The 27,200-nt window shown below is 42.0% G+C and overlaps 1 protein-coding gene across 1 annotated transcript in view; it reads right to left on the reverse strand.

Annotated features, from left to right (window-relative positions):
* Window positions 1-2,807: 2,807 nt before the first annotated feature.
* The window catches only part of KIF1B (kinesin family member 1B), a 185,890-nt gene continuing 161,497 nt past the window's right edge, over window positions 2,808-27,200 (reverse strand). Inside the window, exons 40-49 of the mRNA XM_020974134.2 lie at window positions 26,630-26,763; window positions 24,455-24,516; window positions 22,581-22,726; window positions 18,904-19,143; window positions 18,050-18,121; window positions 13,071-13,192; window positions 11,686-11,835; window positions 9,947-10,139; window positions 8,137-8,255; window positions 2,808-7,534 (exon numbers count right to left, since the gene is read on the reverse strand). Of these exons, the coding sequence (XP_020829793.1) occupies window positions 7,492-7,534; window positions 8,137-8,255; window positions 9,947-10,139; window positions 11,686-11,835; window positions 13,071-13,192; window positions 18,050-18,121; window positions 18,904-19,143; window positions 22,581-22,726; window positions 24,455-24,516; window positions 26,630-26,763 (1,281 nt within the window). The 3' untranslated portion in view covers window positions 2,808-7,491. The remainder of the gene's footprint in view (window positions 7,535-8,136; window positions 8,256-9,946; window positions 10,140-11,685; window positions 11,836-13,070; window positions 13,193-18,049; window positions 18,122-18,903; window positions 19,144-22,580; window positions 22,727-24,454; window positions 24,517-26,629; window positions 26,764-27,200) is intronic.

Below are 27,200 nucleotides of genomic sequence, written 5' to 3' on the forward strand. Positions count from 1 at the left end.
GGCCTCTATGGTTCAGCTTTAATAAACCTTGTCTTTGGGTGAAAGAAGGGTTGGATCAAATTCTTTTGGGCAGGACCCACACACGTGTTGTGATTTTGGGGGCCCCAGCACCCCTAAACCTCTAGACCCCAACAATCATAGTCATAATGCCTGGGGATCAGAAGGGATCCAGGTATGCACAATGCAACTGTCATTCCTAAGGTACAGATGCAATTTTACCTAACAAGCCAGCACTATCTCTCAACATTATTCAGTGGTACACTTTATAGACAGAAGGTTCCAGCAGTCAAAGACAAGCCAGTTTTTAAGATGTGAGGGCATTTCCCTATAGTCTCTCTTATGTCAGGGTGGCCCTGGTCCACTTTGTTTCTCAAGGCTAGGCTCCTCATCTGCAGGAAGGGTCCCCTTTAATCTCACTTGATGCCTTTCTTAGCCTCCACAGTTCCTTTTCTGTGACCATTCTAAATGAGACAAACCCTCATCATGACTTGGTAATCTCTATGGTGATGGCGCTATGCTATGTCGATTTGAGGGTCAGAGCAGAACTTTTAGGAGTTGTCTGCATCACGTAGAATTATAAGGACTTTTTTCCTCCAATGAAAGTCAGCGTTTGTACCAGAGAACCAGGAACACATTTACTTCAATACATGGTGACTTCTGGCTGAAGATTTATTTTATCTTTTTTCTTCTTTTTTAAAATTTATTTTATTAATTTATTTTGATTTATCAATAATCACTTTCATATGCTTTTGAGTTTAAAATTTTTCTCCACCTTCCTCCTCACCACCCTCCCCAAGACGGGGCACAATCTGATATAGGCTATATATTTACATTCCTAGTAAACATATTTTCACATTAGTGATGTCGTAAGTAAAAATTAAAACCCATAGGAGGAACCATCAGAAAGAGGAAACAAAACTCAATATAAGAGAAAAAAGCTGATCGATTGCTCTAGTCTGAAGTTTGGTAAGGGATCAGTTGTGCTGAGTCAACATGACCGTACAAAATGACCTCAGCCAGCACTGGCTAACCTTTTCATTGAATAAGCAGGAAATAGTTTAATTCCATATCAAGTGGCTGATTTTTCTTTTTTACCAATAGAACCACACATGAAATTTTATTCAAAATGCTGAATCTACTCAGTAAGGAAGCAGTGAGACCTGGACAGTGAGACCAGGGACACTGGCAATAGAGCACTGACTTGTAAAATGGCTTCATGGTCACCCTAAATGAGAGAAGGCAGCCCATACCCAGATGCCTGATCTTGGTCCCCATGCTGATTTAAAAAAAAAAAAAGAAGCCTTTCCTACCCATACCATCCCTACTTCCCCACCCATCATCCCTACCAAAGCATGATTTTGATACAACTCTTCTTATTTACAAGTAACAAACAGTGGCACAGCACAAATATTCCAAGGGTACTGAACTCTAAAAAAGGAATTATCTAAGAGAATATGAACATACCACTGGGAGGTGGGGGGGAGATGTTGACTCTCACCACTGGCATTAACTTGCTATCATTATGACTTCAGAGTAAAGGGCTGAAAAATAACACAAGGTGAAGATGAACAAATATTTAGTAAGGGGCAAGAGATTTCTTAGGGAAAGTGACAACATCTGTTCACCTACCAAAAAAAAAATCACTGAAAGAAGTACCAGAATAACCTCATGAGGAGACGGCTGAATTGAGAGGCAGAAGACTCATGAAGTCACCTTACTTCTCAGGCCCTCAGTTAGCCCATCTGTAAAATGAGGAGGTCGGAATAATAACTCTGAGGTTCCTTCCAAATGGATATCCACAATCCTCTTGCTGCTAGACAACATCCATGAGAAACAAGGGAGGGAGCAGAAAGGTTTGCTGGGAGGATGTAACTTATCTTTCTCATAAGGGCGTTGGACTAGATGACCTCTCAGGTTCCTTCCAGTTCTAAATCTTGCGATCCTACAGCCCTACCGTCTGACCCAAATACTTCTGAAACCATGTGGGAATTTGTGGAGTGGAAGCAGGCTAAATTCAGAACCAGGATCATATCTATTCATCATCTTTATGAGACGGCCAGACATTGCTTTGTTCTGTTAAATTCATAACGCATAATCTAGAGATACTAAAAACCAAGAGTTTGAAACTTATGTCCAACAGATGGAGTGTAGCCCCTGGGGGATCAGTACCAGGTATCCTAGTCAGTCCCCAAAGGTACATATAAAGTCCTCAAGAGCAGGGACTGATAGTCGGCAATTATTTTTTGTTGAGTTGTTTTAGTCATGTCCAACTCTTCATGACCCCATTTGGGGTTTTCCTGGCAAAGATACTGCAGTGGTTCGCCTGCACATTTTACAGAAAAGGAAATTGAGGCAACAGGGTAAAGTGACTTGCCCAGGGTCACACAGCTGTAAGTGTCTGAGGATGGATTCGAACTCACAAAGATGTGTCTTCCTCACTCCAGTCCCAGCACTCCATCTACTGCACCAATGATTACTTTCTATTATTGCTTTTGTCCTGCCACTATGTTCGGAACATAGTAGATGTTCTATTAATTGAGCTGTGACATTTCCAAAACAATAAAATAAAGGCCTTTGAAGAATCAGAAGGGAATAATAAGCAGAACATTCAGGCAGATAATCCAGTTTCTGAGCTATAATAATGCCCACTGTGGGCATGCTCATCTTGTAAACAAACAAACAAAGCTATAAAGGAAACATGGTGATTTGGGTCCAGGTGAAAGGATGACCTTGGAAATCAAGACAAGAACATCTGTGGTAATGCCTTAGCATGGGAAGCACACAATGAGTCACACGGGGAGCCTGAATGCACTGGTTGTACCTTTATTATTTTACCTCGTTCACTAACAGTTCCATGGTGCAAGGTTACCATACACAGTTATTTAATGTTTGCATTGCACATCTAAGGCTATACAGCAAATGAATCAGAATTAGTACAAATACATGAACTATATTTACATTTTGGATACTGAAGCTCCAAACATCAGATATATTTACAAAATAAAACATGAAATGAAAATCTGAAATTAATAATGTACATCATTGCTAATGTGCTTGATTCCTTCACTGGAGAGAGATCAGTTTGCAAAGTATCAGTTCAAGAAGGCCACTTATGCTTTATGGTTTTTGTGGTTGGGTTGAGAGGATGGCAGTGGGAGACGGGTTTAAGGGTAATGGCATTTTTAGCAACAACATCTAAATTACACAAAACACGTGAGTGTTGATGGAACCAGTTAGGTCAACTAATGGCAGACATGAGAAAACAACGCGGCAGCAAGGGTGTGGTGAAACGCCAGCGTTACTCTAGCTTTCCATCCGAGCACAGCTGTTTGGCTGTAGGTTTTGGAGAGAAACTTAGTGTCAGTTACAGAAGTTTTCTTTTTATTAAATAACTGCCAGTTTTCCTAAATTTCTTATGGGGCTTGGACCAAAATCCCATAAATGGCCTTTTGAACAACAAAACTCTCTCTTTATTGAACAGCTGATGTTTCTGTTTAACAAGGAAGCACAAAGTTAATACATTCCCAGTACATACAGTAATGATTTGGAACATTGGGTAATTAATTAGTGGCCACAGTGGACAGATGCAACGCACACAAGTTAGAGTCCTATTTCAAATACATTCATTCAGCAAACCTTCCAAGAACAGCAGCATTAGTCTCTTTTTAAGAAGCAGGTTAACAACTGGCCTTTAAAAAGAGAACAAAACTAAAAGAAAAGACAAAGGCCCACAAGAATGGAAGAATTGATGCTGTACAATAGAAACAGAGTGGTAGCCAGGCAGTAGGAGTCAAATGCAGAACACCAATCAGTGCTAACCTCTGGATAATCTTTTTTTCCCAGTCTAATGTGCAATTAATTACAGATGGTAAATATACAATACATTACAAAACAAAATTAAATATCCCTGTAAATTAGATAATAAGCAGCAGGCAGCAAAGTCTTTGCTTTGAAATATGTGCCAGGAAAGTCACTTTTTTTGGTCTGAAAAAGACCTTTCTCAATGATTTTATTTCCCTCTCCCTATCTTAGGATAGGAAAAAAAAAAGTAAAGTGTTAAGTGGTTCATAAATTTTATGTAGCTGCAGAAAAGCCACAAATGTCATGGGGTGGTTGTTTCTTGGTTAAGGAATAATCATTTTTTATATAATTCAATAATTTTTAAAAATCCAATTTAGGAATTCCAGGTCATTATTGAAGATGCGTCTTCTGACCTAGTTACCTACTCTGTGCTGGTGGCCATGGTCAGTGGGTTGGCTGGCCCCTGGCATGGTCCCTGCCCTGAGAGCTGGCTGACTCCTAAGCAGGCTGCACAAAATCAGGTAGCATTTTTGAACACAAGCTGTTGCTTTCTTAAGGGGAAGGAGGTGTGAGCAGATAAGAGGGGACAAGGAAACGAGAGGAAACAGTGATTGGTTTTTAATCATCACATATTCCCCCCCTTTAATTCTCAGGGTGTTTTTTTTTTAAAGGATCTAAGGCTAACCTGGATTGCCTTATGAAAATCTGAACAGCAAGTAACTTAAAATCACTTTATATTTCCACCTGTGTGACTGCAGTTGGATTTGTCTACTCAAAATATCATACAGCAATCGCTACCACTAGACCCACTTCCTGGGGACCTAGGAGTGGTGCAAGCCTAGTTCCTCAAGTCCGAGTCTCCAGACATAAAATGGGTCCCTTGTAGAAAAGGAGACACAGAAGCTGTGCCTGACAGCCAGGTGGGAGGGCCAAAGTAGCTTCAATAGGGAAAAGAAGAAGCTATGCACCTGTCCTGGTCCCCACCACAGGATGGCACTGTTCCTCTTGCTTTCAAACACAGGTCTCTTAGCTGTGATCAGTGTAGATCGGTGCAGATGTGTAATTCAGTTAACTCATCTGACTTACTCAAGGCAAAGACTTTCCCAACTAGAGTTTTCTACTTAAAAAAACAAAACAAACCAAAAAACAAAATAAACCAAAACTAAACCCAAGTCACTTGAGTGTGCCACATGATTTCACTGCCTCTCGGCCTTTCCACCCACACCTGTGACAGATATGTCCTCTTGAGTTAGGCATCACAACAGCCTCAGCCTTATCACGTGAGGCTTAAGTGAATGTCCACTTTGTTCTTCATTCATTAGTAAGCCAGATGAACTTAGACCCAGGAAGCTGTCCACAGCATGAGCGGATCCTGGTTTGTACCACGCCAGGACTTCACGTTGTGTCCATCACCGAGATAACAAAAAAACATCTGAGTGCAGTAAAAATCCCACAAACAGCTAATAGAACAAATGAGATGGGGAAGCAGAAAGAATCCATGATAGAGGGTTTCAGTTCTTTCCAGTTAAGGTAGAAAGACAGGGCATACCATGTTACAATGTCTGCCTTCTTGTTCCTCTTGCACTAAGCTCTCTGACTTGCTCATCCTCTTAACTGCAGGGCAGCTCTAGTGGATGAAGCAGGGAGCCGAGTGCTAAAGGGACGAGACCTAACTGTGGGATGAACAGCTCTGCAGAGACGGTAATTAATGCTGGCTGCCATGATAATCCTCTATCTGTGCCTTGCTGGGCAATGCCATGAACCTCAGTGTTGAGGCCTCAGTGCTTGGCCTTCAAGCACGCTTATGGTAGAAACCAGCACTACTTTGGAAGGAAGGAGAGGGTGGCAGAAGACTCTCCAGTCATCTAATAAATTAACTGAGGTAACCTGGAGACCTTTGCTCTCTTCTGCCATTTCTGTAAAACTCAATGGCCAATGAAAGAACAGATAGGATGATGGGCAACATTTGATCAAAGCATCGCACTGGCCTTCCAAGACTGTCCTCTGAAGCAGATGAAGTTGCCTAGCAGTGAGGATGCTCTCACTCAGTAGCAGCCTCCTCCTCAAAGGAGGGAGCCCCTTCTTTTCTGTTCTAGCAGGACTCCCTAACTCTCTAGGGAAGAAAGGCAGAGAGCAGGAGGGACAAGAGAATGTATAAGAAGAAATAGCTTCTCTCCAAGGGAAGGAAAAATTCTGACACCAAACGCACATGTTCGGGCATACACTGTTTTGTCTTCCTTTGGAAGAGAACTTTTCTCCTTCCTTCCCTTATTTACACACAGACAGCCAGACAGACACAGACACAGACACACACACACAGACACAGACACACAGACAGACACAGACACAGACACAGACACACAGACACACACAGACACACACACACACACACACACACACACACACACACACACACACCCCTCAGAGAAGATTTTGTTTTGGCCATCTCAACTCAGGGACCTGCAAAATAAAGCTAGAAGTATATATGGATACAGAGGGAATATACTTCCTCCTCTTGGATGAAGGCCAGTGGGACCAAAGGTAGGGAACTCCTGATTACCACCCTTTTTGATAATAGTTTTCTTGGGTCAATTATGACTTATCAATTAACAACAATGATATTAATATTGTTAATCACAAATGAAACATTCCTCTCTTCTGGCTAATTCTCATACTTCAATACATGGATTCCAAAGGGCAATCCCAGTAACATTACTAGCGCTAAGGAGATAAGCTTCAAGTTCCTTCCTAATCCTATGGCCCAGGGATTGTATTTTTCCGGCTGCATGGCACCTAGAGGGAGTGATGACTTGGTAGAACTCTTGTCTACCTGTTTTCACCCCATATGGTTTGGACCCTAATGGCATAGTGACATGCAAGCTGACATCTCACAATCCTTACCTGACACCAACAGTAGAGTCACCTTCCTTTAATAGAGAAAGCCAGCGGTTCAAACTTACTGAAAATAATTTTCTCCCCAACACCACCAACCTTCAACTAAACTATTACAGAATCTCATTCCAGGTGAACTCCAATTAATTCTCAGAAAGAGTTGAAGTGTCCAATTCTCATTACAGCCACTTTGTCTGGAAAGAAACTTAAGGATAAACCAGAGCCAGAAAAGGAAGAAAAACAAAAGACAGAGAAGCAATCGAACTGTGGTTTCTGGCAGGGTAAGGCCCCTTATCCAAGTTATAAAGGGCTGGATCCCCTCCCTTTCCCGTAGGTTCGAGGTCACTGGGGAAAACTGTAGTGACCTCACTGCAAATTGGGAAAGGGGAAGAAAAGTCATGAGCAGTTTCCAAAGACAGACAAAAATATCCAAAGATAGCAGTATAGACACCAAAGGTGGTCAGAAGAGCTAACCAATAATCCAAAATGAACACCCTCACCCCAACAAAAAAACCCCAACAAAAATAATTCGGAGGTTCATGGGATCCCCTCTTTTTTCCATTTTTCCTTTTGTTTGACCACATGCTACTAGCAGTATTCTCAGCAGAAGAGAAATGAAAAGAAGACAGAGCAAAAAGGGTTGGGGAACAAGAAGGCTAGAAAACCGCTGGGTGGGGAAGGAGCAGTAGTTAAGCCACAGGAGCACAGACAAGGAGAACCGTCGAGAAGCACAACGGGAATGAGGGGTGACCCTTTTTCTCTGTCTGAAGGTGGGGGAGGGGGCTCCGCAGCATCTGCTCAGTACTTCAATGGACCTGTGCATCTGCGAGAGAGTTTCGACCTATAAGAGACAGATAAAAACCGTTAAGTAAATTGGATTGCAGTCTCCCCCTTCGCCTCTCCTCTGTGACTCATGCCTGGAGCCTCTTCTCCCAGGGATCAGAGTCAGGGACTTGGGCCTCTTGGACAGAGAGGCTAGACTATCACAGCTTCCTCCTGCACAATTAGCAGGAAGAGCTTTTTTAGGAACTGTCCCAACACAAGGCTGGACAATACTAACTCCCAGACTTGTAGCTGAGACCCAAACACTGGAACAGCCAGACTAAAAAAGTCTAAAATCTGGCTACCATCACATGCTTGGACAAAGTCTGAAGAACAGTAATGAAGACAATGAAAGAAGACAGACAAGGAGCCAATGAATGGGGTTTGAGGTATACGTATAAGAAGAGGATACGACAGGTTATGTCTCACGGGGAGTACAAGCACCTCAGTCCCAGACAATTCAGTCCTCTTTCCACCCAAGACTCAAATATTAAATGCTTTTTCTCCTTTTTATATCAAACTTTGTGAGCAGCTCATAGTAACCACTTCCCACTTGCCAACGCTGATGCTCTCAGAGGCTCAAAACTAAATGATGAAAGACAGGAGTGTACCATTTCTTACCGTATCGTGCCAGCAAGGAGTGGGTTAAAGGCATATAACCAGTCATTCATGTCTTTATCATTGATAGCTTGCAGAAGGACGCCACGGTGCTTTGTGAACACAGCAAAAGTGTTGGTCGTCTAGAAGAAGCACACAAAGTGCTTAAAGAGTTAATAATGAGACGAATATTTTTCCAGGATTTTACATTTTTACCAAGTACTTTCACCAAGAGGTAGCAGGGTACTACAGACACAGGACTAGAATGCGACTGAAGATCTTGTCAGAAGCCCATGGTAGATGCCAGTGTGGACACGGCCAAATAAGCGGAAAAGAGACTTATCTTGGAGCTCCAAGTTCCAATTGTGAACTAACAATAGCATTTGTACTTCCCTCTTTACAGGGTTGTGAGGATGAAAAGGGCTTTGAGAAATTGCATGGTAACATATACATGTTGGCCATTATTTAGTTTACATTTGTTTTCTCAATCCTCAAAACAGCCCAGCGAGGCACAAAGGCAGATCTTTTCCATATTTCTCAGATCAAGAGACTGCGGCTAAGGACAGTTAACTGGCTTGCCAAAGGCCCCCTGCAGATAAGCAGCAGCACTATGAACATGGTAGTACGCTCCGGTTAACGCAGGACATCTTGACACCTTCTCCAAGTGCTTGGCACTCCAATGGATTGATGATCTCTCTAAGATGGGCAAGTCTTCTGACAACACAGATTTACAGATTGCAAACCATGTGCTATCATGCCCTCTGTTGCAGCCAGCCCCATCTCTGGCCCGCTGCCTTGGAGAACCATCCATCCCCGGGCCTTGCTGTCATATCTGGTGACTCATTCTCAGGCAACTACTTCAGCAAAGCCTCAGCTGCCAGGCTTCCTTTCCCTCCTTAGGCTCTGGCCATTTCCCCCACTCCCCACCCCTGCCCAGCTTTACCTTACTGCTCTGGGGAAAGTTCTGTCTTGGGGCCTCGGCTGCGCCGACTGGCGACTGCTCCTTCCAGACCGTCACGTTCACGGCCCAGACACATCATGGCTAAACGCTCGTCTTGGCCTCGGTGTACCCTCTCCCCTGCCCACCTCCTTTCTAGTTATGGAGCCAACAGCCACAACCAAACCAACTCTGTCCTAACTCTGGAAGGAAGAGGTGTCAGTCGATTCTCCTGTGGCCTTCGTGCACAATCCCTACAAGTCTCCAAACCAAAGTGTCCCATGATATGAGTTGATTCTCCCATTAGAATTTAAGTTCCTTGAGGGCAGGGCATGTCTTTGCTCATATATTTGTATTCCCCAGTATTTGACATGGGGCTTGGCTTAGAGAAAGGGCTTAACTATGATTTTCCACTCATTTATCCGTTCATGCCCGCCTATCCAACTAGAAAGGAGGTGGGCAGGGGAGAGGGCACACCTGAGGCCAAGACGAGGCACTTAGCCAGAATGTGTCTGGGCCTTGAGCGTGACGGCATTCTCACTTTTTCCTGAGTGGGCGGTAAGACCAGACTTGAAATCTTCACTAGTTATAGATCTCATTTAGGAAGCTCCGCCTTGATTCAGGGCATGCTGCAGTCAGTCCCATGTCGCTCAACACAGGGGCATCTGGAGGCCCTCCGTTTACAGGGGCTCCCTCTGAGATGGGATTCTGGGGTGGCTCTTCCCCACGTCTGCAGCACGTGAACGTCTCCCTGGCTGATGCCTTGACTCACATTCGGCTCGCCAGACAGAACAGAAGGGCACAGGCACCAAGGAACAACTCCCTATGCTACAGAGAGAAAGGTCACGACAGTGCTCGTGCGCTACAACATCGGGGACAGGACATGTCAGTACTGACCTTCACCATGGCCTGCTGGTCCTCACTGTACTCCACCTGGGCTGTAGATAAGTTGATGATTCCTCGCTCTACCGGATCTTTGTCACTGTTGTAGATGAATGCGTACGGACGTCGTACCACTACGAAATGTTTAGCCCAACTGCTGGAATATGGTTCCTTAAAATGGAGGTACCCCTTCTTAGAGACCACTGAGCTGAAGGACGATAAGAAAAGTTAATTTCCAAACACAAGGGAGGACATCAGCCAAGGTTACACACACGTGTGTGTATGTGTGGCTGCACATATGTATGGCTGTATGGATGGGTATATGGCTCATCTAACTTACAGCTAAAATTGACTTCATGCTTTTTCTCCCCCAATCAGAATGAAAGTTCTTTGAGAACAGGGTCTGTCTAAATTTTCTGATTACATCCCCAATGATTAGCACAGTGCTTTGTTTACAGTAAGTCCTCCAGAACAGGTAAAAACAGGGTCATTGAGGCAATCTTATCTACTCCTATGGCTTTAACTTTTCTGTTGGTGCAGGTGACTCTGAAATCTAAATCTTAACTCCTAACTTTCCCTTAGAGCTCCAATCCTAAATTTCTGACTACCTATTCTGTGTATTTCCATGGGCATGCTGGACCGGCACTTTATTCTCAGAAAGTTCTTTTTTTTTCCTGTATTTTTTTTCTTTGCTAGGCAATGGGGTTAAGTGACTTGCCCAGGGTCACACAGCTAGTAAGTATTAAGTGTCTGAGTCTGGATTTGAACTCAGGTCCTCCTGACTTGAGAGTACTCTATCCACTACGCCACCTAGCTGCCCCCCTCAGAAAGTTCTTAACAGAACACATCGCCCTAAAACTGTTTTATTCCTGTTTCTAGTACTATCATCCTAATAATAATAACCAAGGCTCGACAATTTGGAGTCACTTTTGCTTCGTTCCTCTTTCTTGCCACAAATAATCAGTTTTCCACCTATTCCCCCTCATTATGAGGGGGGATACATATACACCCTGTATACCCCCAAAAGTATCTTGGCCGATGACAGCCTTTTCACCTCTCCCCCCTCTTGCTCTCCACATGATCTTCCTAACAGACTGCTCCGATTGTCTCCTCACTTGTCTCGTCCATGCCTCCCACTGGACAAAGTTTCACTTATTTCAGCAGCCAAGACCCTCTTTGTTCTCATCTCACAGTCCTGTCCATCGACACTCTGCGTACCAGCTATGCCGGGTGACCCCTCAGGCTCCCACCTTCATCCCAGCCCTTCTAGGTGGGCCTAGGAAGAATACTTGGAGCCCTGATAAGGTCCCTCTCCTTCCCAGGTTCTCCCTCTCACTCCCCCAAGCCTACCCTGGTCAGATGATTCCTTTGTCCTTGACAGACCTGTTTTTAGAGCACAGTAATCTGTATACATGTCTTTTCAGCTGCTTGAGATCTCTTCTATTTTCTCTTTACATGCTCAATTTCTCCCATAGTGTTCTACACATCTTAGTGGCTAATGCATTTTTGATGAATTGAATTTAGGCAAGAAATCTCTCCCACAGCAGCTCACAGGAAGTATAAAACTCCAGCTGTCCTCCTCTCAAAGCACTAAATGTAGTCAGCTTAAGTGACCTCAGCTGGAGAGCTTTCAGACAACAGCATCCCCTGCCGGAGTCTAACCACCCCATGTGAAGGGCAAGCAGGAAAGTCTATGGGATGGTTTAGTTATCCTCATCCCCAGCAACCTCACACCAAAAACGAATCCTTCTTACCCAGGTCTAATTTCTTCAATATCTGGAACGAGGTTGAGGAATTCATTTTTCCCAGCTCGAGCCAAGTAAGGAGTCTCCACCGTCGGGACAAACTGGAACTGTTCAAACTCTGGGCAGGGACTGGAGGCCCGAGAGTTAGCTTCTGGGGTCCTTTAAAAACACGGATTGAAATATGAGATGTAAAATTAAAGTTACTCCTTATTTTCATGAAAATCTGAAGGTAATGTTATGAATTTATTTTACTGCACTGTGAAAATATGACACTGTGAAAAACAATCTATTTCAACGTAACATCATGATTCAGAGGTCCTCCAAACAACTTTGGAGAGCTGGAAACAGTCTCATGGAGTAGTTTAATTTCATATTCAAGCAGCATGAGTTTTCAGAAGCTGCACTAATAGCCTAATTAAGGGTCTATGACAACGTTCCACCATATGACCACAGTATGCTTGCTTATTAATTTGTGCTCTTTGAAACATTTCTATATTAATAGCATCCCCTCATCTTAGTCTGCAAATCCTTATGACCAAAAAATACTGCAAATAATGCATTTCGAAGTGGGGTTTTAAAAACAAAGAAATTTCCCACATGAGAGAAATCAACAACTTAAATTAAATGGAGACTCCAAATAGCTGTCCTGAAAGGGATTCTTCCCTTTCTTAACTGTTTTTTTCACATCCCAAATAGTCTTTTAAAAACAACACATTGTGAATCTCACCCAAGTAAGCAGCAACCAAAAGGAGCCTGTCTGGAAGAACCTCACATTTTGTTCACTGCGGGCGTGGATTTTAGTGTTTTGATTTGCAAGCTCTGCAGGAGCGGTCTAAGGACGGCCGTGATCCTGTGATACCATTCCGTGTCGTGGTTGTGGTTGCCCAGCTGTTTTTAGTCATGCCCAACTCTTCATCGCCCCATTTGGGGTTTTCTTGGCAAAGATACTGGAGCAGTTTGCCATTTCCTTTTCCAGCCCATTTTACAGATGAGGAAACTGAGGCAAACAGGGTGAAATGACTTGCCCAGGGTCACACAGCTAGGAAGTATCTGAGTCCAGATTTGAACTCTGGTCTTTCTGACTCCAGGTCTAGCACTCTATCCACTTCACTACCTAGCTGTCCTTTTCATTATATAGGATTATCCTATATATATTTTTTCTTTGCAGCATACAAAATTTATTTTAGACAACAATATTCCTTTTCCAATGTATAAAGTTGTTTGTTTTTTTTTACACAAGAGATTACAATTTAGAAGAGAAAAGAGAAAGAAGACAAAGAAGAGCACTTTGGAGGCAACCAAAAGACAGTGATACAAGAAGGAGAATCAGAAGGAAACCAGGCATTGCCACCTGACACCCACGTCATCATCTCTAAGTGGAGGAGGGTACCTACTTCTGGTCCCCTGAGCTGCACCTGGACTCTACCAGAGAGGGGCAGGTAGATGATGGGGTGAGAGTGGCACTGCTGAAACTGGACACTGACGGATCTCGCCCAATTGGAGAAATATCAGACAACTGTAGACACAAACAAAACAGGATACGTTAGATTATAGCAAAACATCAGGAAATCTGGGGAGGAGTTTAAAGTTGCCCTTAAAAAACCAACAAACATCAAATGTTAGAATTTGCCTTGACCAGTCTTATGCATTAGCAAGTTATTAAAAAAAGAGAATTAAATTGTTTAATCAAACATTTAACAAGCATTTCTTAATAAACACCATATTCTTGATGAGAAGGAGGAAGGAAAGAGAGAGGAAGAGAGAGGGAGAGGGAGGGAGAGAGACAAAAAGACAGAGAAGGGGGAAGAGAGAGGGAGAGAGAATAAATACAAATATATGCGGAATTTAAAAACTTGGTATTTAGGGAGAAAGGGCCCTAGAAGGCTTCCAGAAAGGTGCTGGAGCTGTGTATTGAAGAAAGGAATACTATGAATAGGAAAGAAAGAAGTTATCAGGGGGATGGCCAGTGCAAAGGCCTAGAAATGGGAGATGGAGGAGAGAAAAGCCCAGTTTGGCTGAACTGCAGAGCACAGAAGGGATAATAATGGACGACAAATCAGGAAAGAGAAACTGGGACCAGGTGGTGAAAGATTTGAGAAGTCAAACAGAAGAGATTCTGTTTTCACCATGGGTCAGATATGTGCTTAAGGAAAATCACTTTGGTAGCAGAGTGTAGGACGGACTGGAGTGGAAACAGACTTAAGGTAGGGAGCCCACTTAGGAATCTGTTGCAATAATCTAGGCAAAAGGACAGCCTGAATTAAAGTGGGGGCTACGTGAGTGTACAGAAGGGGTTAGAGGTCAGAAAAGTTATGGAGCTAGAAATGACAAGAATTGTCAACTGATTAGATAACGTGGAATGAGGGAGAATGAGAAGACAAGAATGATGCCAAAGTTACAAATGTGAGACACTGGAAGGATGGTGGGGTTCCTTTGACAGAAAGAAGGAAGCTTGGAAGAGGGGTGGGTTTTAGAGTAAAGATACTAAGTTCTATTTTGGACATGTTGAATTTGAGATGCTTACAGGACATTCAGATTGAAATGTTGAGATATGGAAGGGGGGAGGGGAAGTGAAGGGAATAAGTCTTTATACAGTGCCTACCACGTGCCAGGCATTATGCTATGCACTTTACCAATATTGAGGAGAAGGTAGCTGGTGCAAGGATGATGGTCTAGGAAAGAAATGAGGGGTGGCAGGTGAAGGTCATGGAGAAGATAACAAAATGGTGTTAAGGGTCCTAAGGCATAGGTAAAGATAGAATAATAAAAGATTATAATCAGATAAAGGAACTTTGGAGTTCATGGAATAGCAAAAGAGCCTGAAAGGGAGAGGTCAGAGGGGTAGGAGAACTAGGGAAAACTTTGCCATGAAATCCCAGAGCAGGGAGAATATGCAGAAGGAGAAGACAGCCCACATTGTCAAATGCAATAGGATAAGGACTGAGAAAAGATCCTTAGATTTGGAAATTAAGAAATCAATGGTAAAGAGTAGTAAAACTAAGTGGTGAGGTCAGAAGCAAGATTCCATCTCTGACTCCTCTTGCACTCCCTCCACATCTCTAGTTCACTGCCAAATCTTGCTTCTCTGGCCTTTACAATATCTTGTCTATGTCCCCTTCCAACCACTCCAGCAACCAAGCTAATCTCTTGCCTGGACAACTGCAATAGGCTTCTAGCTGGCACTGCTCCCTCAATACTCTCTGAGCTCCAATCCGTCTTCCATTCAGCTGTCAAGGTTTTCCAAAGGATGTGAACAGGAAATTCTTTTTTTTTTTTTAAACTCCCCCCCCCTTTAAGGCAATTGGGGTTAAGTGACTTGCCCAGGGTCACACAGCTAGTAAGTGTCAAGTGTTTGGTCTGCATCCAGATTTGAACTCAGGTCCTCCTGACTTCAGGGCGGCACTGTATCCACTGCTCCACCTAGCTGCCCAAACAGCAAATTCTTAAGGGAAAAAATCCAGGTTATCCTATAGTCATGTGAATGAAATGTTTCAAATCACTACTAATTAGAGAAACGCAAATTAAAGCAATTCTAAGATTCTTACCCCATTGGCAAAGATAGCAAAAAAGGAAAATGATAAATGTTGGAGGGGCTGTGGGAAATACACTATTGGTAGACACATGAATGGGCACAACTATTTTGGGAAACAATTTTGAATTATGCCCAAAAAGTTAATAAATATTGTGGGCCCTAAGACTTAGCTAGCTCATTGCTAGGCCTAGATCCAAAAGAGATCACAGAAAGAGAAAAGGTTACTATATGTATAAAAATATTTATAGCAGCTCTTTTTTTGTGGGAGGAAGGGCTAAATAAATTGCGATATATGAGTATGATGAGATTGTGCTGTAAGAAATGAGGAAAGAAATTATTTCAAAGAGACCTGGGAACACTTGTGCAAAATGATTCAGAGTAAAGTGAACAGAATAAAATCACGCTACACCATAACGTCAACATGACAAAAGCAAACAATTGTGAAGATTTTTATAAATGAATTAAGTCAGCAGAACCAGGAGAAAAATTTATGCAATAACAACCATACTGTACAGACAGAGACTTGTGAAGCCCATAAGAACTATGGTAAAAACAATGACCGTCCATAATTTCAGAAGACTGATGAAGCTCCCCAGCTCCTGACAGACGGTGGACCTGGGGCCGCAGAATGAGACACAGATGTGAATACTGCATGTACTGTCACAGGAAGTCACTGTATTGTGGATCACACGAGAAAATAATTGCAAACAGTTGGCACAGCGCCTGGCACATAGGAAGTACTATATAAATGTCAGTCATCATTATTATTGTTAACCTTGCTTAATTGTGTTACTTTATTACAAGAGAGATCTCATAGACCTGGAGTAATCTGGAAATGTTTGTCATGTAAAAACAAAGTCAATAAAACTTAAAAACAGAAAGCAAGTCTGACTATGTCACCTGCCTGCTCAATAAACTCCCGAGGGCTTCCCATTACCTCTAGGACCTCATAGAAAGTTCTCTGTTTGACATTTTACAGCTCTTTATAACTTGACCCCTTCCTACTTTTCCAGGCTTCTTACACCTTACTGCCTCCATGTACTCTACGATACAAACCATTTGGTATGGTTAAAAAAAAGAAAAGTCACTGAGTAAAATAGGTTAGCTCAGCAAGAAACAAAATCAATCAATAACAGGAAGAAGCAAAGAAACAGCATTTGGCAAACACTTACGATGTGTGCTAGGCACTATGCTAAGCACCTTACATGTATCTAATTCGACCCTCACAACAACCATGGGAGGCAAGTGCTATTTTTAATCCCCATTTTACAGCTAAGGAAACTGAGGCAGACAGAGGTAAAGTGGCTAAGACCAGGGTCACATGCTAGTAAGTTTATGAAACTGGATTTGAACTCAGGTCTTCTTGTCTCCAGGTCCAGCACTCTGTGCCCTGTGGTGCCTCCTAGCTGCCTCTAGAAAACGTGAAAATGAGGACAGAACTTGCCTTTTTTTAACCGAGGTACGTGAGAAGAATATACAAACATGAGCAAGGAGTAGGGAAGAGGGCATTCCAGAAATCTCACTCCTCTCTGAACCACCCAAGGGAGGGAGGGATGAACAGGGCCTGGTGCTGAAACACCTCCAATTCCACAAAGAAACAAGAGTGATGTTTAGAGAGGGGGAAGTAGGGGTGGTGAAGAGGGAGGATAATACTGGGGAGGGAAGAGCTGGAAGCAAAACAAACTTCTTGCTCCTGAAGTGTGAATTAAAAAGAAAAAAAAAGCAGAGAATTGTAAGAGAGCCCCTCAACTGGAGAATGGCTGAACAAACTGTAGCATATGAATACAATGGATTTGCCTGCACCACAAGTGATAATCAAAGAAATAATCTCAGAGAACCCCAGGTAGCATGAACTGATCCAAAGCAAAGTAAGCAGAACCAGGACAACAGTTTAAACAAGGACAACAACATGGTAAAGAAAAACAGCTCAGAAAGACTTACACTCTTTTCTGATATTAAGTTCAGCATTAAAAAAAGAGGAAAAAAAGAATACAGAATAAACGAAGGGGGCTGGATTCAGTGACTCCTAAGGGCCTTCCAGTTCCACATCTATGATCTCATGACCCAGGAAATGCATACACATTTCTAAGGAGCTCAAAGCTGATTTTGGTCCCATGATGACTTCACAATAACCCCTTATTTTCCTTAAAGGTTTGGCTTAATCAGGGCTTCTTAACCTTTTTTGTGTCCTACATCCCTTTGGCAGTTTCTGGGGAAGCCTCCAGAATCCTGCTCAGAATCAGAGCTTTAAATGCACAAAATAAAATACATAGGATTACAAAGGAAAGCAATCACACTGAAATACATTTATTTAAAGACTTTAAAAAACAAGGTCATAGATGTCTCAAATTCAAACTCCCCTGGCCTAAGTGAAACCTTTCATGATGACCTCAGTTGTTAGTGCTCCCTCCTGAAATACTGGGCATTTCCTTATCTGTGAGCACATGGTTACCAGTCTCCCCCCTCCCCCACCCTCTTGGAGGGCAGGGACCATTTCATTTTCATTTTTGCCCCTCTCATGCCTAACACCCTTATATAGGAGGTGCTTATTAAGGGCTCATTGAAATGAATAAGGCTTTTCACCTCTTTTTGTTTATGGCTGACAAACACTTTCCTCTACTAAGGAGGTAGGGAACACCTTTTCCCAAGTCCTTATGGTGGGATTAGCAATCAAAGCTCCTAGCCTAATCTCACTCACCCTTACAAATACTGACACGCCTAATTTAAGGCACTATGGACAGGAATTAAACAGATAATGTGGGAGATGGAAAAGTAAAGTGAGCTGGAGAAAAAAGCATTACTTTAATACTACGATGACTAAGGCTTAAGCAATTTGCTCACCTTACAGTCACTGATGCTACTGTGCACCTGGTTAAATTCTCGATTGAAAGTGTGGGTGAGAAGTTGCAGGCACTAGAGAAGAGAAACAAAACAAAACTCAGATGATTCCCAGACACACAACAAGAAACAGGAAAAGTATAATTATTAAAGCCCACAGTAGAACTCATAAGCAGTCAGAATAATCAGTTACAAATTTACTAACATTACAGGAAGGGAAACACCTCCCACCCTGGCCAGGACTAGGACAAGGTGTCTAACAATGTGTACACTCTTGGAATGCCTCACTCTCCCTAGCAATGCCCTGCTCTCCCTCCTCTCCATGCCCCCTACCCGCCCTGACCCAACTCAGACATCTTCCAATCGTCCATGAAGCCTTCACTGGGGCCACCCTACCCTGGTCAGAACCCTCTTTCCTTTACTTCCCTTGTGCCCAGCCTATTCTGCCCTTAAGTTATCATGCAGGCTCGCCCTGCGAGAACCCTGAATCCATGTGGTACTTTTCTTTCTCTCTCTCAGTGCCTCACAGAATGCACTGAACACAGAAGGTATTTAATGAATGGGCAACAAATGTGGCAAGAAGGAAAGAGCTCCCCGGGGAACCTGAACAAACCAGAACCATCAACACTAAATGAAGCAGTTACTGTCAGCTCTCAGGACCGCCTATTTTGGGCAACACGCAGCATACAGACTCACAAGCTTTAGAAGAAGATCCTCTGATGAGGAAACTATCAAGGAGGCAGAAGCTAACAAACCAAGTACTTGGGTACTCTGCGTAAACAGGGCAGCTCCCATGAGAAGACACTCTTTCTCGTCCCCACAATGTCAGGTCACATTACATTTAGGCTGCCTGGTACCTTGGTAGCCAGCTCTTTCTCCCGATCCACCAGACTCTCGATATCAGCTGAGTCATAGCCACTGCTTTCACTCGGCGTGACTGCACTCTCCAAGGTGGTGGTGGAGATCTGAGAAGAGATGCTGGTGGAGGTGCTCAGGGTCCCACTGCTGAGGCTGGGAGACAGTGAATCACTCAGGGACTTGGGGATGCTATCGCCAAGCTTCTCGCGGAGCAGCAGGAAGTGACGAGTCTTCTCTACCTGAAAACATCCACACAAATGTCAATGACTGAGAACACAGAGAGAGGGACAAGAAGGGGTAATGTACCAACCACAGTATAGCCTTTTCTGATGTAAAACTTAAGACTGGCTACCAATTTGGATAGAGTGGATGAAAAGCAAACAAAAATCAACGGAAGAATATTCATGATTTCCCCTCCTGGATCACTGCTTTGCCATGGCAGAGGAGCTTGTGCACCTCAATGAAACTATGAACTATGCCATGCAGGGTTACCCAAGATGGTCAGGTCACAGTATAGAGTTCTGACAATAGGTGATGCACTGTAGAAGAAAATGGCAAACCACTCCAGTTAACAAGATAAAAGAGATGATGCTGGAAGACGAGCCCCTCAGGTCAGAAGGTGTCCAACACGCTACTGGAGAAGAGTGGACAACAACTACACGTAGCTCCAATACTAATGAAGTGGCTGGGCCAAAAGGAAAGTCCGATGCTATCAAGATCAGTATTGCACAGAAACCTGCAATGTAAGATCTACAAACCAAGGTAAGCCAGACGGGGTCAAACAGGAGACAGAAAGATCAAACATCAACACCTTGGGGGTCAGGGAACTTAAATGGATGGAAATAGCTGAATTTAATTCGGGGTTCTTTTTACATGACAATATATAACATATACTACTGTGGGCAAGAATCCCTTAGAAGAAATGGAGTAGCCCTCATAGTCAATAAAAGAGTAAAGCAGTACTGGAGTATAATCTCAAAAATGACAGAATGATATCTGTTCAAAACCAAGTCAAACCACTCAACATCACAGTAATATAAGTTAATGCTTCAACCACTGATGCTAGAGACCAAAATTGCTCAGTTCTATGAAGACATACAACATCTTTTAGAAATAAAATTAAAACAATGTCCCATTTACCACTGGATTGCTAAAGTAGGAAATCAAAAGATAACTGGAGTAACAGGCAAGTTTAGCCTTAGACTACATAATGAAGCAGGGCAGAGAATAATAAAGTTTTGTCAAGATAACTCACTAGTCACAGCAAACACTCTTTTTCAACAACCCAAAAAGCAACTCTACACATGGACATCACCAGATAGTCAGTAACAAAATCAGATTCATTATATACTTTGCAGACAAAGGTGTAAAAGCTCTATGTGGTCAGTTAAAATAAGATGTGGAGCTCACTGTGGCTCAAATCATGAGCTTCTTATTGCAAAATTCAGATGTAAATTGAAGAAAGTAAGGAAAACCACCAGACCATATAGATATACATCCTCTATGAACATGAAGTGGAGGTGATGAATAGATTTAAGGGATCAGATCTGGTAGAGTGCTTAAAGATCTATGGATAGAGGTTTAGAATTTTTACAGCAGGCAGCAATAAAAATATCACTCCCCTAAAAAGAACAGCAAGAGACCAAATTGGCTGCCTGATGAGGCTTTACAAATAGCTGAAGAAAGAAGGAAAGGGAAAGGGGAAAAGGAAAGATATATCCAACTGAATGGAGAATTCCAGAGAATAGCAAGGAGAGATAAAGCTTTCTTAAATGAGCAATGCCAAGAAATAAAAAGAAAACAATAGAATGGGAAAGTCAAGGGATCTCTTCAAGAAAATTATAGATTATACGGAATGTTTCATGCAAAAATAGGATTAATAAAAGACAAAAGAGTTAGGGACTTAATAGAAGCAGAAGAGATTAAGAAGAGGCAGCAAGAATATACAGCAGAGCTATACAAGAAAGATGTTAACATCACAGATAACTACGATGGTGTGGTTACTGAGCAAGAGACAGATACCACAGAAGATGAAGTCAAACGGGCCTTAGGAAGTATTGCTAACAATAAGGCTAGTGGAGGTGATAGAACTCCAGCTGAGCTATTTAAAATCCTAAAAGATTTTGCTGTTAAAGTGATGCATTCAATATGCCAGCAAATATGGAAACTCAACAGCGGTCACCGGAGTGGAAAAGATCAGTTTACATCCAATTCAAAAGAAGGGTAATATCAAAGAACGTTCAAATTACTGAACAGTTGCACTCATTTCACATCCTAGCAAGGTTATGCTTAAGATTCTGAAAGCTAGGCTTCAGCTATATGTGAACCAAGAATTACCAGAAGTACAGGCTGACTTCTGAAGAGGCAGAGGAGCTAAAGACCAAATTGCCAACATTCTCTCGTTGGATTATGGAGCAAGCAAAGGACTTCCAGAAAAAAACATCTACTTCTGCTTTACGGACTACACTAAAGCCTTCGATTGTGGATCATAATAACACGTGGCAAGTTCTCAATGAGACAGGAGTACCAGCCGCCCTTACTTGTCTTCTGAGGAACTGGCAAATGGGCTAAGAAGCAACAGTCAGAACCAAAATGGAACAACTGATTGGTGTAAGATAGGAAAAGGAGTACAACAAGGCTGTATATTGTCACCTTATTTAACTCATATGCAGAGTACATCATGGGAAACGCCAGGCTGGCTGAATCAAAAGCTGGAATTAAGGCTGCCAGGAGAAATATCAACAATTTTGGATATGCAGATAATACCACTCTGATGGCAGAAAGTGAAAAAGAATTAAGAAGCCTCTTGATGAGGGTGAAAGAGGAGAATGTGAAAGCCGGCCTGAGGCTTAACGCCAAAAAAACCCCTAAGATCTTGACAACTGGTCTCATCATTTGCTGGCAAATAGAGGGAGAAGAAATGGGAGAAGTGTTAGACTTTGTATTTTTGGGCTTAAGATGATTGCAGATGGTGAATGCAGCCATGAACTAAAAAGATCTTGCTCCTTGGAAGGAAAGCTATAACAAACCTGTACAGCATACTAAAAAGGAGAGACATTCCCTTGCTGACAAAGGTCCATATAGTCAAAGCTATGGTTTTTCCAGTAGCAATGTATGGCTGTGAGAGTTGGACTATAAGGAAAGCTGTGTGCTGCAGAATCGACACTTTGGAATTATGGTGCTGGATAAGACTTTTGAGAGTCCCTTGGACAGCAAGGTGAAAAAAAAATCAGTCAATACTAAAAAAATTAATTCAGACTATTTACTGGAAAGACAAATACCGAAGCTGAAGCTTAAATACTCTGGCCACATAATAAGAGACAGGACTCATTGGAAAAGAGCCTGATGTTGTGAAAGATTGACAGCAAAAGGAAAAAGGGACAGCAGAGGATGAGAGAGAGAGATAGTATCATGGAAGCAATTGACATGAGCTTGGACAGACTTTTGGGAGACAGTGGAAGATAGAAGGGCCTGGTGTGCTATGGTCCATGGAGTCACAAAGAGTCGGACATGACTGAACGAATGAACAACAAATTCATGATTTCTTTATAATGTGAGATAATGGGTGTAAGGGAGTTCTCACTTCTCAAGCTGCTTTTCTGTGATTTTTCTCACTTTGAAAAGAGGATTATCTGAAGGCCCTGATTGTATCAAAGAGACCCCAATCCTCTGATACCTCATGTAGAAGCTCTAGTTTCTCCAGTTCCCACTGATGCTCAAGAATAAGGCTGTCTCCTCTGGGCCTCCAGCCTGCTAGGTTCTCTTCTCCCCGGACATATGCCACAGATGTGTCCAGAACTTTTCTTCTCCTCCTCTGCATGCCTAAAATGGAGAAAACAGAAAAATTTCAGAAGAACACATCTTTACTTTGTAGTATCCTCCCTAGTCCACAAAAAATTAATTATCTACTAACTCACTAATTTGTGCTCCAAAACTGATTTCCACAGACTTGGAGTTTTGCAAATTCTATTCAGCTTCTTCCACCCCTCCCTACCCCACAAAAAGAAAGAAAGAAAATCCTACATTTTTTAATTTCAAATTTTACTCTCCAAGAGATTACTTAGCCCCTAGTGGTTGTAAAAAGGTAGACCCACTATCACACTGCTGGTGGAACTGTGAATTGGTTCCACCATCTTGGGAAGTAATTTGGAGTTCCCTAATATACCTTTTGGCCCAGAAATTCCACTGTCAGGCCTAAGAAGGGAAATGGCAAAAAGAGAGAACTAACACATCAAAATACCCATCCTTTGCAGAACTTTTGGAAGTAGCAAAGAAGTGGAAGCAAGCAGATGCCCAATGACTGGGAAGGTGGCAGAGCAGGTCGTGCTACACAAAGGTAATGGAACATGACTGTGCTATGAGGAAGAGAGAAGTGCGGAATGACTTCCATAAACTGATCCAAAGTGAAGTGAGCAGAACCAGGGAAAGGATATACAATGACTGTGACAATGCCAATGTGCAGAGCCAGAACAACAAAACAACTTGGTGAAATTGACTGCTATGACAATGTGAGGACCAAGGCTGGCCCCAAAGAAGGGAGAGGAGAGGAGCTCCCTCTAGTTTCTTTACACAAGTTGAGGACTCTACTGTGAAGCACTGCAATTTTTTTTTTTTGGTTAGGGAGGCAATTGGGATTAAATGACTTGCCCAGGGTCACACAGCTAGTAAGTGTCATGCGTCTGAGGCTGGATTTGAACTCAGGTTCTCCTGATTCCAAGGCCGGAGCTCTATCTACTGTGCCACCTGGCTGCCCAAAAAAGCACTGCATATTTTGTCAGACTTAGGTTGAGCTATCTTCTTTCCCTCTTTTTTATTCTTTATTATAAGAGATTGTTCTCTGGAAGGGAGTAGATGCAAAAAAAAGTCTCAAAGCAGAAATTAAAAAACCCTCCACAAATCTCTCAGTACTGCTATAAAGACTTAATTTCAAATCAAAGGTTTCATCTTTTCTGTATGAAGCAAACATATGAAATTCTGGTTTCCACTTAAAACATGTTTCCTATAGAAGTGACAATCCACTAGGGATTGAAAAGTTCTCTTCATTCAGCTAAGACTCTTTTGTTCTCTCTGATCCTATTTACAGAGAGTGTCAAGATTTCCTTCAGTGCATGGGGCTAGTGATAAAAGCCACCAACTTACAACAAAATATATGCTTTGAGAGCAGTTAGAATACACTTCAATCTTTCTAAATGGTACTTTTTTTTTTGGTTTTGTGATATCATAATGTGCTGTCAATTACCTCCAAGAGTCAAATTTCCAAAGCAAAATCATTTTAATACACTTTTAATTTCTAAGATATGTATCATGTTGTCTGGATGACTTTCAAAACTGTGTTGCAGTATTAGAAATAAAAGAGAAACTAGCCATCACTCTCAATAAGATAACTTGTGAGAAGTTCCATTATAACAAAATGCAATTTTCATTATGAAAATTTTTACTTTCATCCCAAGTGGACATTTTCTAGCTTTCTGGAACAACATAACTCTACCAACATGTGTCTGTGGCACCCATGAGTAAGTATAACACCACAAACAAATGGCAGCTGCTTACCAGGACTGCCTGTGTCTGACATTTTGCACAAACTGAGTTCATAAATTCCAGTTACACGGTTTCTGTTTAAAGAGAAAACAAATCAAAACAATCTCATCAATTTTTATAACAGAAATATGAAAAAACATAATTTCTCTTTCACATGTCAGCTTCCCTCTGTAAAGATGATCATCCATCTCAAAGACAATGAAAAGCACCTTAGAAATAATAATGATGTCTGCATAGAATTTTAAGATATACAAAGTATTTTACCCAAATAACCATTTGCAATAAATAGTGTGAGTACTGTTATCTCTGTTTCACAGATGAGGAAACTGAGGCACAGAGTGGTCAAATGTCATATCTACAGCTGTGCTGGAGCCTTATGTTTTAGAAGGAGGCCAGGGAAGCTGACTTTGATTCCAGGCAATATACTAGAATGTACTAACAAAGACACAGTGAAAATTTTAAAAAGAAGATCATGGTCACAAAGAGTTATGCAAATTCATTTGTTAAATGCTTTCTTTGTGCAAAATACTACAAATAGAAAAGGAAGACAGTCCCTGCCCTCAAGAAGCTTTCCTGCGTTAGACTGTGGACCCCTTGAAGGCAGGCACTGTCTTTTGCCTCTTTTTGTATTCCCAGTGCTTAGCACAGTGCCTGGCACACAGTAAGTGCTTAATAAATGTTTATTGACTGAATGACTTCCAAATGGGGAGACAATGAATACAGGAAGCTTTCACTGTCAGTCAGAAAGTCTGGTGTTCATTAGGGTGCAGCAGCAAAACAGATGGTAATGCATCTTCTTTAACATGTTTCCATTCAAAAACCATAATCTGTTTCTGATGGTGGATCATTTAATGATGGGAAGGACTCTGAGGTGAAAGGGACTTTCCTTTCCATGACTATAGTAACTGTTGCTGCTGAAGACGCAGCAGTTGCAGCACTTGCAGAAGCAGTTATCAGATCAAATTTCCACAAAGGGGGCTCCCTGGACAATGTCTTCAGGGGTTTGGCTTGAAGCAGGTCTAGTTACCACCATTTTTTCTGAGCCTCTTAGGCTCAGGTCCTGGGCTGTGTCCACCAGGGTTCTAAGAACCACCATTTTTAGAGAATCTATGAGTATTAAAATATAATTTTATCGGTACAGGAGTGTGGGATCTTTGTCTGCTAACCAACGAGTTACAGAGTCATAGAATGTAAGAGTTGGAACGGACCTCAGAAGGCATCAAATCCACACATACCTAAAAAAGAATCCACTCTAGAATATACTGGACAAATGGTTATCCAGTCTTTGTATGAAGATTTCAGTGAGGTGAAACTACCTGAGCTAGCCTATTCCACTTTGGGAATTCTGTCCTTATTTCAGGCCTAAATTTGTCTCTGCAACTTCTGCCCATTTACTTCTAGTTCTGCCTCTTGGTCCAACACAAATCTAATCCTTCCTGAAGACAGCCACCATCCCTGAATCTTTCCTTCTCTAGGCTAAACACCTTTAGTTTCTTTAACTGATCCTTATTTGTAACGAACCAGGGTCCTTTCACTGTCCTGGGTGCCTGCCCTCTTAATTAGTGTCCGATTAAACTGTGGCACCCAGAAATGAACAGACTCTTCTAAATGACTATCATCTCCTTAATCCTGGACACTGTACATCTTTTAATACAGAATAAGACTGCATTAGCTTTCTTGCCGGTCACATCACAATGTTGACATACTGAGCTTACCATCAGTCCACTAAAATCTCCAGCTCTTTTTCAGACTAATTGCTATCTACTTCTCCCCCATATCGTATTTATGAAGTTAATTTTCTATACTTGTGAGTAAGACTTCTCCTTTTACATCTAATTCTCTTAACTACCAATCTTTTTCTGTCACTGCAAAAAAAAAAAGGATGAGGCACTTTTGTGTTGTTTTTTTTTTCCACTGGTTTCATGGTACACTACAGTTAAAAATAATCTAGCCTTTGAACTTCTGAGGAACCTCTCCACATTTAGCGAGGCCATTTTTAAAAATGGAAGTATGCATGTAAATTTGGTCTTCAAAAAGCTATTCTAGAAATCATCATACTAATTTATCAATGATTAAAATGGACTGTCTAGTACTAGCCTTGCAATGCCATATCAAGGGAATATTAGAATGAAATGGAATTGCCTTATTTCAGGAAAAATTTGGACTGGAACATAAGGAAAAACTTACGAGTCTGGGGACTTGGAGTAACCACTCCCAAACAGGCTTCGAAGAGAACGTGGTGGTGAGATCTTGGCATCTCTTGAATAGAAGACCATACAAACATCCTTAGTGATCACGGCTGGTTGAATGCAATGGTCAAGCTGGAAGCAGACAAAAACATGCTAAGAACTGAAATAAAGGCACACTACATACAATTAATTAGTGGGGCCTAAGTATTATAGATGGAAAACAGCATTGAGACAAGTTTTAATTTTATGGGGCAAGAGAAGATTTTACAATTACTCTTGAAACATATGGTTAGATTCTATGTAGTATGTCTCCCACTAGACTGTGAGCTCCTTGTAGTTTTTCCCTTTCTACCTCTAGCACTTAGCCCAGTGCTGGGCACATAGTAGGAGCCTAAAAAACATTTGATGACTTGACTACTATAGCAATGTTCTTGGGAGCCCATCAGGATAGATGTGACCATAGGGACTCGGCAATGACTTTGGACATATCTACACTTTCACAATCTGCCAATTCATTCAACTAATCAACTAATCAACATGTATTTACTGAGTATCTACTATGTACACTC

This window comes from Phascolarctos cinereus, unplaced genomic scaffold (genome assembly GCF_003287225.1).
Source record: "Phascolarctos cinereus isolate Bilbo 61053 unplaced genomic scaffold, phaCin_HiC Scaffold_726;HRSCAF=1367, whole genome shotgun sequence".
Lineage (NCBI taxonomy): Eukaryota > Metazoa > Chordata > Mammalia > Diprotodontia > Phascolarctidae > Phascolarctos > Phascolarctos cinereus.